Source organism: Thalassophryne amazonica, chromosome 15 (genome assembly GCF_902500255.1).
Source record: "Thalassophryne amazonica chromosome 15, fThaAma1.1, whole genome shotgun sequence".
Classification (NCBI taxonomy): domain Eukaryota; kingdom Metazoa; phylum Chordata; class Actinopteri; order Batrachoidiformes; family Batrachoididae; genus Thalassophryne; species Thalassophryne amazonica.
This window is the reverse complement of record NC_047117.1, coordinates 16,728,893-16,742,334: the sequence shown is the minus strand read 5'-3', so window position 1 is coordinate 16,742,334 and position 13,442 is coordinate 16,728,893. Positions and strand designations below refer to the sequence as shown.

At 39.8% G+C, this 13,442-nt stretch overlaps 1 protein-coding gene across 3 annotated transcripts in view; it reads left to right on the top strand.

Annotated features, from left to right (window-relative positions):
* arfip1 (ADP-ribosylation factor interacting protein 1 (arfaptin 1)) overlaps positions 1-13,442 on the top strand; it is a 32,027-nt gene that overhangs the window by 11,168 nt on the left and 7,417 nt on the right. For all 3 annotated transcript variants that reach the window (XM_034187556.1, XM_034187555.1, XM_034187557.1), the window contains 2 exons: positions 6,579-6,680; positions 12,419-12,527. In XM_034187556.1, coding sequence (XP_034043447.1) covers positions 6,579-6,680; positions 12,419-12,527 — 211 coding nt within the window. The remainder of the gene's footprint in view (positions 1-6,578; positions 6,681-12,418; positions 12,528-13,442) is intronic.

The following is a 13,442-nucleotide window of genomic DNA, read 5'->3' as shown; positions in this document are numbered from 1 at the left end:
TCCGCCATGCTAAGCTACAGCCACTGAACTCTGCAGCTCACGAGTGTTTGAAGCACGCCAGACCACCCCCCCCACCTCGCTGGGACGCTGTAGTACGGACGCCGTTGCCTGACAAACAGTACACGCAGCGAGTAAGCAAGAAAATGTTTAAAAAATGCTTTTTAAAAATCGATTCAGAATCGTAATCAATAAGAATCCCGATTCGGACATGAATCGATTTTTTTTTTCTTTTTTTTTTTTTTTTTTTTTTTTTCCCCGACATCCCTAGCAGACAACATGCCCAACTTGTGACAAAGTTAACGTTTTATATGAATTGGTGCAATATTTCACGTATGGGATGTTCGCAGAACAGCGACGCTGCCTACGATGATTTTCAGTGATGCTGCCGTAATTTGAACAAAAATCAAACTTAAAATTGACAAAATATTGAAGGCTGTCTGGCGTGGCACATCCCATGACTAGTAAAAAAAAAACACTACATAGTCAATTAATCCAACACTAATGACGAGAGATGTAATCTGAAAAAGGTTTAATGAAAAAAGAGAGTTAACATTTGCACTCACTCACAGTATTAAAGTGCGTGACACAGCTCTGTTACTCTTTGCAGCTCTCTGCTGCTCACAGATTAAAGATGTATGTAAATTTTGAACACAACAGCAAATGCTATAGAGGCTTTGCACGTGCAGGGTGGTAAAAAAAAACAGACTTTAAATTTTTTTTTTTTCCCCCAAACACAGAGCAGCGTACACAACATTCAATAAAGTTAATTTTAAACAATATCACAAAGGGTAGGGTCGGAAATAATGAAATAAAAAAATAAATGTGCCACAAAAACATTACTCGTTTTTCTATGGAAGCCGTGAGGGGACCACACAGCAGCGTCAGTAAAGTTAGTGACAAACATTTTCAATAAATACTATTATAAATATGCAAGTCTGCAGTCCTTAATTAACTCATTAAGTTGAGTGTACTTACATGTGCAGTGATAATCGACAGTTGACTGCTGTGTACAAGCAAACAAAAACAGCAATTTTGTCCTTGTCCCGCAGTAATTCAGCGCCAGAAAGACGCCTGGTATGTTTGGCTACTCCACTATTAGGTTCAGAGATGATGAGTTTATCTCAAAGCTTGTCCAAAACTTCAGTGTGTAAGGAGTTTCTCGTGTAAATAATCCCGAAAGCCCTGCGCGTGACCTACCAGGTCACGTGTCTGCAAAGCCTCTATAGCCATTCAATATTAATGTGTTTTTAACATTTTAAATGTTATTTATGACTAATATTTAACATCAAATGGAATGAAATATGACAAAATAATGAAATATGACGTGCATCGTATTTAAATTAAATGGCTCAAGTTGTGACTCTTACAATAGATAAAAAAATCGCAGTTCTCGAATTATTTTATTCTGCTTCGCTTTATTTCCAGCCAATTCTGAATATGCAAAAGAATAAATAGTAAATAATCCAACAGTTTTTTTTTTTTTTTTCCCGAAAGACCTGTGTTCCTACAGTGTTGTGGAAAATGATTCATAGATTTACTTTTGGTTGTGTTGCCTTCTTCAAATAGAAAAGACATAATCTTAGACACGCTTTGCTTTCATGCCCACTGCCGCACGCTTAAGTAGCTCCTGAACCTAGTAGCTCTATGTACGGAGTTAATTTAGAATTGTAAATTGAATTTTGAATGGAATGGTGACCCCTTTAATCTACATCAAATCGTGAGATACTGAAAGATTCACATCTTTGGTAACAACCTGAATACATTTGTAGTTGTAACAGTTTCATTATTATCATGCGTTTGTAGCACTGCTGCTATTGTAAAGCAGATTTTTAAAAGTAAATGAATAAATAATTAGTTTGTCTTCCATTTGTGTGACATTCCAGTTTTATTTGCAAGATGTGCACATGCATGGCAGCCTGTTAAAACTTGATTTCAGATGATTCTCTGGCAGGAGTCTGTTACCTGCAGCACCCTGTGCCTGCTTTAAGACACACATGCTGGATCATGTCTGTGCAGCCTCCCTGCCTGTGGGCCTCATTTACTTCTTTGATTTATTCCTATTTATGTGTCTGTTACGTACATGACACAGTACTCACAAATATAGCTTCTTCTTTTTTTTTCTTTTTTTGTGTTTTTTGCACATTGATATGAAACCGCTTTAGATTGTTTTGTGCAGCTTTTCAAGCTCCATTGGTTTCAGGTTCTGGCATTAAAAGGGTGGTAAACATTCAAATACACTCTGCCACTCCACATCAATCTACATCTCACAGTTTGATGACACTTAATGAAGTGAGTATAAGATGAGCATTTGAACTCTTTATTTTCCTGTTCACGTGGTGATACCACTCGGTCAGTTTGGAGTAGACACGGATCTTGTTACTTCATGATCCGGTTTCTAGCTGCATTATTTAGAAGGTGCACAGGTGAAGGATCTTTTTCAAAAGTGTGAATTTAGAATTTGTGATTGCCATACACCAGTGGTATCACACTTTTATTCATATTTCACTAGTCAGAATAACGTACTGTTACAGAGGTGGGCTTTTGTGCAGAGCCTTATAGTTAAGTAATATTGTTCTCACGTCACAGTGATCAGGCCGTTGAAATAAGCATAAGAAAATGTGCAGCCTGCCGGTACAGCAGCCATTTAATTACAGCTTAAATAAAAGTGATTTTTGACACAAACGGTTGTCTCCACCCTGTGGGTTACTGTTGCTAAACACGCCAGTGTGTCACTTTAATTTTATATTGCAAAAAAAGAAAGGATCGTTCCAGTGTAAATTTATTTAAATTTTACTTAATGTTACAGAATTTTCAGAGTCAAAAGGTTTTGGGGTATTTGGTGGCACAGATGGTTTAGCAATAATAAGGATTCAAGCATTCAAAAGGAGTTTATTGTCATGTGCACATAGGAACATTTTCCCTGCACAATGAAATGTGTTTACTGCATTTTACCCATCCTAATTGCCAGTTAGGAGCAGAGGTCGCCTTTTTAGCGCCCGGGGACCAGCTCCAGATGTACATCCCTGCCCTAGGTCATGAGCAGGACTGAGCAAACCTTGACTGGCCTCATGACAAACAAACAAACAACACACACAACACAGATAAGCCGGCCCGGTACATGAACACATAAAAGTACACACAAGGGAAGAATAAGGCTATGTGACTGGATTGTGTGTTGCTTTAAAACATTTCTGATGAGAACAGGCTGATTCTAATTTATGTTTAGCTACATGGGAGTATGCAGAAGTAAACCTTTATGACAATTATGGGATATTTTGTCTGTGTATAGCACTTTGGGATGGTGGTGTTGTGCTCCTGTACATTATATCCTGCTACACGTGGCAGCAAATCTCAAACAGCATATTAAAACAGGAGCGTTAAACTGTCAGTTGTTGCACAAGACTCTCATCTCCCAGTTTACTTTTAAAGATCTCCATTCTTGCAGGGAAATTGGAAAAAGAAATTGTGGAGGGTGCACTGTCTAAAATGCAGGAAGCCAGCTGTTGTGATGGGGATGATATTGTTGAAACCAGCTGTAAGGCCACCGCTGTTAAAGTCCATCCATTTAAATATGCAACGCTGTGGCCACCAGGGCCCGGTGCGTAGCAACAGAGCTCCATAAATTGCTTGCAAACAAAAGGCCTACCGTTAACACTTTACAATAAGGGTACATTAATTAACAATAATTAATGCAGTAAGAAGTTGGTGTCGAACATGTATTTTTTATTTTTTAGAAATTTGAATTAGAAAATACATATCTGCTTATGACAAACCAAAATGTTTATATTTACATTTGTATATGATTAATTTCTGTGAATTCACCTAAATTCCCATATATTCCCATAAACTCCCATGGCACATTTCCATCTTTAGAATATTGCAAATTGTCCTACAAAAAAAAGTCACTTTCCAAAATTCCAGAGCATAATTTCCCATGGAAATTTTCCAGAAATTTACTGGAATTTTTCCACCCCTTTGCATCCCCAGGAATAACTACTGACTAAGGGTTAATTAAACATTAACTAACATGTTTAGTTAAAATTTAACAATATGTGTCTTAGTTAACGCATTAATACACATTAACTAATGAAGTGTTGGCTGTGTTGAGTAATAATTTATTGTTAGCATTTAATATCTTTATATAATTAATATTTTGTTATAATGAACATTACTAAATAATTGCTAAACACAGTTAGCTCTTAATTCACTGTTAGATCATGTTTGTAATGGTGTTAACTTAAGTTTATTTAATATACTCTTATGGTAAAGTGTTCCTGGCCTACTTTACACGTGCCTGAAAGAAATAGCCCAGAACTGACCCACTGTCCCAACATGAACCATTTTCTGAACCTGCTTGTTCAAGTTAAGGGTCATGTCTAGGGTGAGAGGTGGGGTACACCCTGAACAGGGCACCAGTCTACCATCAGGCTGACACTAGGCCTGTAACTAAAAATTATTTTCATAATCGATTAATCTGTCAACTATTTTCTTGATTATCAGTTAGTCTCCCCCAAAATCCGAGATGACATCCTTAAATGTCTTGTTTTGTCCACAACACAGATATGTGTTGTTGAGAGGAGCAACAAAAATGAGTAATGAAACCAAAAAATTATTCACAATTAAGTAGCTCAAATCAGAGAATTTGGACTCCAGTTTTTTTTTTTTTTTTTACTTGAAATGAGTAATCAATTATGAAAATAATTGGTAATTAATTTAATAGTTGATTCATCGATTATTTATTGCAGCTAACACACTTGGATAAACACATTCACACTTCCACTCACAGCTATGGTCAGTTTGAGTCACAAATTCACCTAACCTGCATGTCTTTGGAAGTGGGAGGAAGCCGGCACACCAGGAAGGAACCCACGCAAACACGGGGTGAGCATGCAAATTCCACACAGAAAGGACTAGATCAGATTTGAATCCAGGACTTTCGCACTCACACTCTCACGAGCGCCACTAGCTTAGCTTATGTCCACTAGCTAAAAGTGGACGCTCTTGTTATGGCTGAACAACTGTCCAGTTTCTGGGTATTCTGTGTTGGTACGCGCCCGCGGCCAACATGCTTGACGAATTCCTGCAAAAAAATAGTTCCCAGATAATTGTGATATATTCCTGTGAGATAATAAGTATATCTCATCTAAATCATTTCTGAAATTTACCAGTAATAAAATTATAAAGATAGCTGAGGTTTTAAGAGTGGCTGTAATAAATATTTGAGAAAATTAAAGTTCGTGAGCAACTTCACCTGTTATTGCTCAAACACATTGTGAACATTGACACGACAGAGTTTGATGCGGAAGAGTTCAGAAAGATACGATTGGAATGTTTTGATTACCATTTACAGTTGGCGATGAAAGACTTGGGTGTTAACTTTGTGTTAAAGTCAGAACAAGAAGCTGCACTGAAAGAGATCTATCTGAGAAGAGACACATTCTGCATGTTGTCACAGAAAATGAGAGTGGCACACTGAGCAGGGTGGCAAAAGTAGTCCAGCAAGCTCAATCTGTGGGTGAGGTATCCCACAGTGCCAAAATAGCAGAGATGTCGGTCCAATGAGGGCGGCACTCTGAGCAGGGCGCTTCTCACTGTGAGGCAACCGCGCTAACCGCCAAGTCACCGTGTTGCTCCCTGTACCAACATTCTTGCTTGAAATAATGGCTCCCAAATTATGTTAAAATATGTCAGCATAGCCAAAATCAGGGGTTCACTGGTCCTCACCTTTATTGGAAAGATTTCAGAGCTGAATATGCAGTAGTTTTATTACACTATGTAACACAATTTTTGTTCCTGGCTTCTAAGTGTTATATTTCAACTGCTTATGTCTAAAGTCTATGGAAAAATGACTACATTCAGCACAAACTTTGATTTTATTTTTTTTTAACATTCTAGAAAGTTCTAAAAGTTTCTTGAAATTTCTAGATAATTCTGGAAACTTGTAGAAAATTCTGGACAGTTCTAGCAGTTAAAGAATATTCTAGAAGACTACTCAGTAGTAGTGAAGGCGAATCGAGAATATTATTGAAAACAGGCAAATTTCAAAATATCATTGTCCTGATCACAGAAGCAAAGTTTCTGTGGAATAACAGCTATTTTCTATTTATTTAAGGCATAACAGGTTAGGAAAACACACTGTGTACCCACGAACAAAACAAAAATAAAAATTTGTTACATAGTGTTATTATTATTATTTTTATTCACGTATGGAAATTTTGCTGACCCCAAAGAATTTTCCACAAACTGTAAACCAGGATTTGTTTTTTGTTTGTTTACAGATAAAGTTAAATTGCATGATTGTATTGACCTTGATTATTTTGAACATTTGGTTTCATGATTGTCATCTGTTATAGAAGTCATCATAATTAACCCTGTTGCACGGTCATGAAATCAGTGTGCAATGAATTACATTTCCTTACATTTACTTGTAATCATTTGTCAAGACCAAGGTCGTGCCCACAAGATGGCAGTACCATCGTGTACCTCTGACAGCCTTTGTTGTTAATGGTCTGATTTCACATGTTTGGCAGGGAAAGCTTTGGGGAATAACCTGTGATATATCACGTTCATTGTTACAGGAAAGCACAATGACTGAGGAGTCCCATAAAAGCTCAGCCGCTGAGATTCCAGTCACCATCAATGGAGACCTGGATCAGAACCCTGACACTATATTCCAGCGGGTAAGAGCTTCAATCAAGACATTGTGTCTCTGAATGCATTTTAAACAACGTTTAGAAAAATGTGCTTACTGCAAAAAATGAATACCCAAAATGTTTCTTGGCAGAATTAAACATTGTTCCTGAATTTATGGACAGTTTATGTAAATATATTAGTATTTATATTTAAGCCATAGAATGCATTATTTAGCCAAATATGGTTTTTTTCTTCTTCTCAATTTGTTATTGTTCTTTTGAGACACTTCCCAGGTATAAAATCTACAAATGAGTCATTTGTGGTTGAAAATGAATATATTACGAAATTATTATGACATGAAGCATTGGATGAATAAATTAGTGTGTTTGTGGTAAAGTGATGGTTGGGTTTTGTTGGTAATCAATTAAATAATTTGTCAAGCAAATGTTACTTTTTTGTAAATGCCTTCTCAACTATGAGGTCTTTCTGATTTTCTCTGTCCTCTATTGTTTTTAACGGCATATCTAGAATTGGCATGATAGTTTTCCCGCCCTTTTCTCTTTGGTTCATCCAAAGAAAATGATCTTTTTAATTCCTTTTGATTGTCAAATAAATGTGTTATTATAGTGTGTATGTGTGTGTATTAGGCATGGGCCAGTATGAGATTTGGACGGTATGATAACTGGGCAAACATACAGCGGTTTCATGGTATTATGTATAGGTTTGAAATGTGCTTTAAGAACATTATGGCTATTTGCATATGAAGCGCGCCTGATTCAGGCGTACTAATTGACGCAATATCTACCGCTATGAGCACTATATCACTAATAACTTTAGAGAAAATACCAAAATAATTGTCTCTCTTTTAGACATGTAGCATCTGCCCTGTGGGAAACATGACTTACTTGCTTAGGGAGAAACATGGCTGGAATAAGGTCCAGAACTCCGGATGCTCAATACTTGGCCCAGCTTCACCAACAAAGTGCTTGGAATAGATGTATTTGTCCTTCTTGATATGTTTGTGGGAGAAATTTGGTTGACCACAAGCACGACTCGAGTCTTGTACTTCTCAGTGGTTTCAAAGATGGGATAAAGTTTACCCCTTCCATGTAATCCTTTGCGGCTATCTTGAATCGCTCCGCGTCTGACACAGGCCATAGCTATGGTGCTTTGTTGCCACCGTTTTTGGTTTGAAGGGCTATTCCGCAGAAAATAAAACAAAAAGCCGGTAACTTTTTCTGTTAAATCGGTAGCCAAAGTAATCCCACACAGCAGAGTTGGTCCTTTAAAACGGAGGGAAAAGTTCAGTGCAGGCTTCGCCTCCTTCAGCCATGATGCAGAGCTAGCTAACGTTAGCTGCCTGTTTGTAAACAGAGACAGAGGTGTGCGCCAGGGGGAAGGGCGGCAGCGGCCGCCTCCGCTCTTCCTGTCAGGAATTCTCACAACCTGCTCATACCGTAGGGACGGTATAATGGAAAATTTTAGTACATAAGTATTCACAGCCTTTGCCATGATGCTCAAAATTGAGCTCAGTGCGTCCTGTTTTCACTTGTCATCCTTGAGATGTTTCTACAACTTAATTGGAGTCCACCTCGGGTACATTCAGTTGATTGGACATGATTTGGAAAGACACACACCAGTCTACATATAAGATTCCACAGTTGACAGTGCATGTCAGAGCACAAATCAAGAATGAAGTCAAAGGAATTGTCTATACACCACCAAGACAGGGTTGTCTCGAGGTACAAATCTGGGGAAGGGTGCAGAAACATTTCTGCTGTGTTGAAAGTCCACAGTGCACAGTGGCCTCCATCATCTGTAAATGGAAGAAGGTCAGATTCACCAGGACTCTTCCGAGAGCTGGCCACCCGTTTAAACTGAGTGAATGGGGGAGAATGGCCTTAGTCAGGGAGGTGACCAAGAACCTGATGGTCACTCTGTCGGAGCTCCAGCATTCCTCTGTGGAGAGAGGAGAACCTTCCACAAAGACAAGCATCTCTGCAGCAATCCACCAATCAGGCCTGTATGGTAGAGTGGCCAGACGGAAGCCACTCCTTAGAAAAAGCACATGGCAGCCCACCTGATGTTTGCCAAAAGGCACCTGAAGGACTTTCAGACCATGAGAAACATCTCTAGTTAGATGAGACAAAGATTGAACTCTTTGGTGTGAATGCCAGATGTCATGTTTGAAGAAACCAGGCACCATCCATACAGTGAAGCATAGTGGCGGCAGCATCATGCTGTGGGGATGTTTTTCAGCGGCAGGAACTGGGAGACTAGTCAGGATTGAGGTAAAGATGAATGCAGCAAAGTACAGAGACATCCTGGATGAAAACCTGCTCCAGAGCGCTCTTGACCTCAGACTGGGGTGACTGTTCATCTTTCAGCAGGACAATGACCCTAAACACACAGCCAAGATATCAAAGGAGTGGCTTCATGCAACTCTGTGAATGTCCTTGAATGGCCCAGCCAGAGTCCATAGCTGTAGTGGGGCAGATATGTGAAAAAGATGTTCACTTCTGGCATTAAGTGTGGAATTTTGCATACGCGGTATTTTCAAATGATGAATTCAAAAATTGCCATATCCAAGAGGTTTAACCATTGGGTTGCCTGCCATCTTGAATTTCAATATGGATGCTTTGTTGAAACATTGGTAGTCACTATCTTGGAACACAGGTTACTGAATTTTGGTACACAGGGGTATTTTGATTTGCTGAATTAATATTACAGTTATTAATAAAATAAGTATTTGGTCACCCACAAACAAGCAAGAGTTTTGGCTCACAGACCTGTAACTTTTTCTTTAAGAAGCTCTTCTGTCCTCCACCTGTTACCTGTATTAATGGCATCTGTTGGAACGCGTTATCTGTATAAAAGACACCTATCCACAGCCTCAAACAGCCAAACTCCAAACTCAACCATGGCCAAGACCAAAGAGCTGTCGAAGGACACCAGGAAGAAAATTGTAGATGTGCACCTGGGAAGAGTGAATCTACAATAGTCAAGCAGGTTGGTGTGAATAAATCAACTGTGGGAGCAATTGTAAGAAAATGGAAGACATACAAGACCATTAATAATCTCCCTCAATCTGGGGCTCCATGCAAGATGTCATCCCATGGGGTTAAAATGATCATGAGAACAGTGAAAAAAAAATCCCAGAACTACACGACGGGACCTGGTGAATGACCTGCAGAGAGCTGGGACCAAAGCAACAAAGGCTACACACTGTGCAGAGAGGAACTCAAATCCTGCAGTGCCAGGCGTGTCCCCCTGCTTAAGCCAGTACATGTCCAGGCCCATCTGAGGTTTGTCAGAGAGCATATGGATGATCCAGAAGAGGATTGGGAGAATATCATGTGGTCACATGAAACCAAAATAGAACATTTTGGTAAAAACTCAACTTGTTGTGTTTGGAGGAAGAAGAATGCTGAGTTGCATTCCAAGAACACCATATCTACTGTGAAGCATGGGGGTGGAAACATCATGCTTTGGGGCTGTTTTTCTGCAAAGGGGACAGGACGACTGATCCGTGTTAAGGGAAGAATGAACGTGGCCATGTATCGTGAGATTTTAAGCCAAAACCTCCTTCCATCAGTGAGAGCATTGAAGATGCAACATGGCTAGATCTTCCAGCATGGCAATGATGCCAAACACACTGCTCGGGCAACGAAGGAGTGGCTCCATAAAAAGCACGTCAAGGTCCTGGAGTGGCCGAGCCAGTCTCCAGACGTCAACCCCATAAAAAAAAAAAAAAAAAAAATTGTTGAGGAAGTTGAAAGTCCATGTTGCCCAGTGACTCTAGAGGAGATCTGCATGGAGGAATGGGCCAAAATACCACCTACAGTGTGTGCAAACCTGGTGAAGACTTACAGGAAACATTTGACCTCTATCATTGCCAACAAAGATTATGTTACAAAGTATTGAGTTGAACTTTTGTTATTGACCAAATACTTATTTTCCACCATAATTTACAAATAAATTCTTTAAGAATCCTACAATTTGATTTCCTGGATTTTTTTGTACCTATGTCGAAAATTACAGACCTCTCTCATCTTTCTAAGTAGGAGAACTTGCACATTCAGGGACTGACTAAATACTTTTTTGTCCCACTGTATATAATATATGTATGTGTTTTTTCACTTGGGGTCGGCATAGCAGATCAGTGGTGGATCTGCATGCCCTTCCTGACATGACTTCACATTACATTACATTTCAACCTAGCATCCCTGGTTCTCAAGGCCGGGCACCTAAGTGGCTCTACTCTACTCTTCTATTTCACTCTTCCTTTTTACATATTTAGATATATCTTAGTATACTAGCATAGTTCCACCTTAGAATTGGAATATAATATATAAGATATACCTACTGAATTTTCATTGTGAAATGGGGCAGGGGTGAGGTTTGAACTGGGGCCCTTCTGCAGTCAAACCAAGCACACTAATCACTAACACTTCACTTTGATACGATGTGATTGTATCAATAATAACAAACATGAAGATACATTTATTGAGCACAGAAGAGATTTTGATCAGTCAGAGAGAAAGGTGCACGTTAGCCAATAACTCACTTTTTCACCTGGCTGTATGTGCTGCCAAAAGTACTTCATTATGTATCTCAAGCGCACCATACAAACAAAATATATGTAGTGTACATGCAATAATATTTCAAGGGCTGTCCATTTTTTCCTTCTTTTTCTTATTTTCTTCTAATTTGTCCTCTCTCTGGCTACTCTGGGGCACAGGCATGGAGACCTTCTTGTGTGCACCTTTGAAGTTAGCTCCGTTAAACGTGAGCAGCTTTCTTAAATTATTTATTGATTTTTTTTTTCCTGACGAGGAGAGTCATCGGGGAGGTGTCAAGAAAGGTGTCAGTCCCATCGTTAGGAGGGACAGCTGCCCTGTCATTAGGAGGGTGCTAACTAGAGCACAATAGGTGCTAAATAGAGCAGTTGTTAGTCACTAGCCTATAGCAGTCTGCCTCTCGGTAGGAGGGTTCTGGTTAGGTTTGAACTCCAGCCTTTGCTGGCTTCTGTTATTCTTCTCTACAAGAGTCAAGACAGAAGTCAGACTACCAGAGCAAGAAATTTAGCTGAGGAAGCTTCTGCAATTAGAAGCAAAACGTCCTCGCGTCAAGCAACCCAGTCCAGTCGAAGATTCTACCACTTCCTGATATGGTTGACAGGCTTGGCCCGATATGTGTTGATAGTGGTTTAATTTGGCTGTTTACCTTCAGGAGCTTTTTTAACTTTCAACACTTTTGTAATAAAAAAAATATGCAAGTGCACAACGAAATGAAAACTGCAAAAAATAATTGAATGAAATTCTAGTTTACCTCCCACTCACTCCAGTTTCATTTATGTATTTATTTGGTTTTTGTTAAACCGGAGCAGCATTGTGGTGCAGGTGGTTAGTATGCTTGCCTCCCAGCAAGCAAGTCCCTTTTTCAAAGCCAGGAAGTACCAGGAAAGGCACCCAGTTTAGAACCTGTGCCAAATCAAAGATCCATACCAGATCTGCTGTGGTCACCCCGAGAATAATGTCACTCAGTGTGTTTGGGCACATTGAGTGACATTATTGTAAATGTGTCTTAGCAGTGGTTCATTTCACCGCCATCTTTTCAACTGCAGTTTTCCCTGTTCCTGGGAGAGGAAAGTGCACAGTTAAAATGCATTATGATTTAAGTTTGTGAGCTACAATAATGGCACAACAGAGAAAAGCAACAAGAGACAAAAAAAATAAATAAATAAACAAAACATCTGTTTGTTTGTTCTTTTCCCTCCTCACAGGACTATTTCCCCAGTGGCCCCGGGGCCCTGAATCTTTCAGAGTCTGGTATTACCAGTAGAAACTTTGCTTCAACAACAGAAGGCATCATTGAATCAGGACCACACAGAGGTACGGTATTATACTGATCATTTTCATCTTTGTGCAGGGTTTGTAATGTTTGCTGGTCAAAAGAAAAAAAAAAAAGAAATAATATATGAGGTCTGTTAGAAAAGTATCGTACCTTTTTATTTTTTTCAAAAACTATATGGATTTGATTCATATGTTTTTACGTCAGCCAAGCTTGAACCTTCATGCGCATGCGTGAGTTTTTCCACGCCTGTCGGTTGCGTCATTCGCCTGTGGGCAGGCTTTGAGTGAGCACTGGTCCACCCCTCTCGTCGTTGTTTCATTGCGAGGAAATGGCGGAATGATTTGGGCTTTTTTTCCATCAGAATTTTTTCAGAAACTGTTAGAGACAGGCAGCTGGAAACCATTCGAAAAATTTATCTGGCTTTCGGTGAAAATTTTACGGGCTTCACAGAGAATAAGGAGTATTACTACAGCTTTAAGGACGCCCCACAATGGCGCATGACACGCTGCGCTCCGAGCTGCCATCGAGAGGCAGAACACACCAGATCATTTCTAAACGGATGGCTGTGTGGAGCTGGGACCGCCGTGTGCAATTTCTCTGGTTATCACAAGAGCTGGCCATCAGCCATTTTCCGGCAGATTTCACTTTTAACAAGAGATTTTGTCATGGAAAGCCGTGCGGAGGCTTCGTGCGTCACGACCGATTCGCTGATGAAGCGAGACAAAGGAACACCTCCGTTTCGGAGTGCCAGAGGACAAGCCCAGCTCTCCACCAGTTCTCTTATACTCACTCGACTGGTAAGCACTGAAAGCCGAGATAGGCATGTCCCAACTTGTCCTTTAACACTCCGAAACGGAGGTGTTCCTTTGTCTCGCTTCATCAGCGAATCGGTCGTGACGCGCGAAGTCTCCGTGCGGCTTTCCATGACAAAATCTCTTGTTAAAAGTGAAATC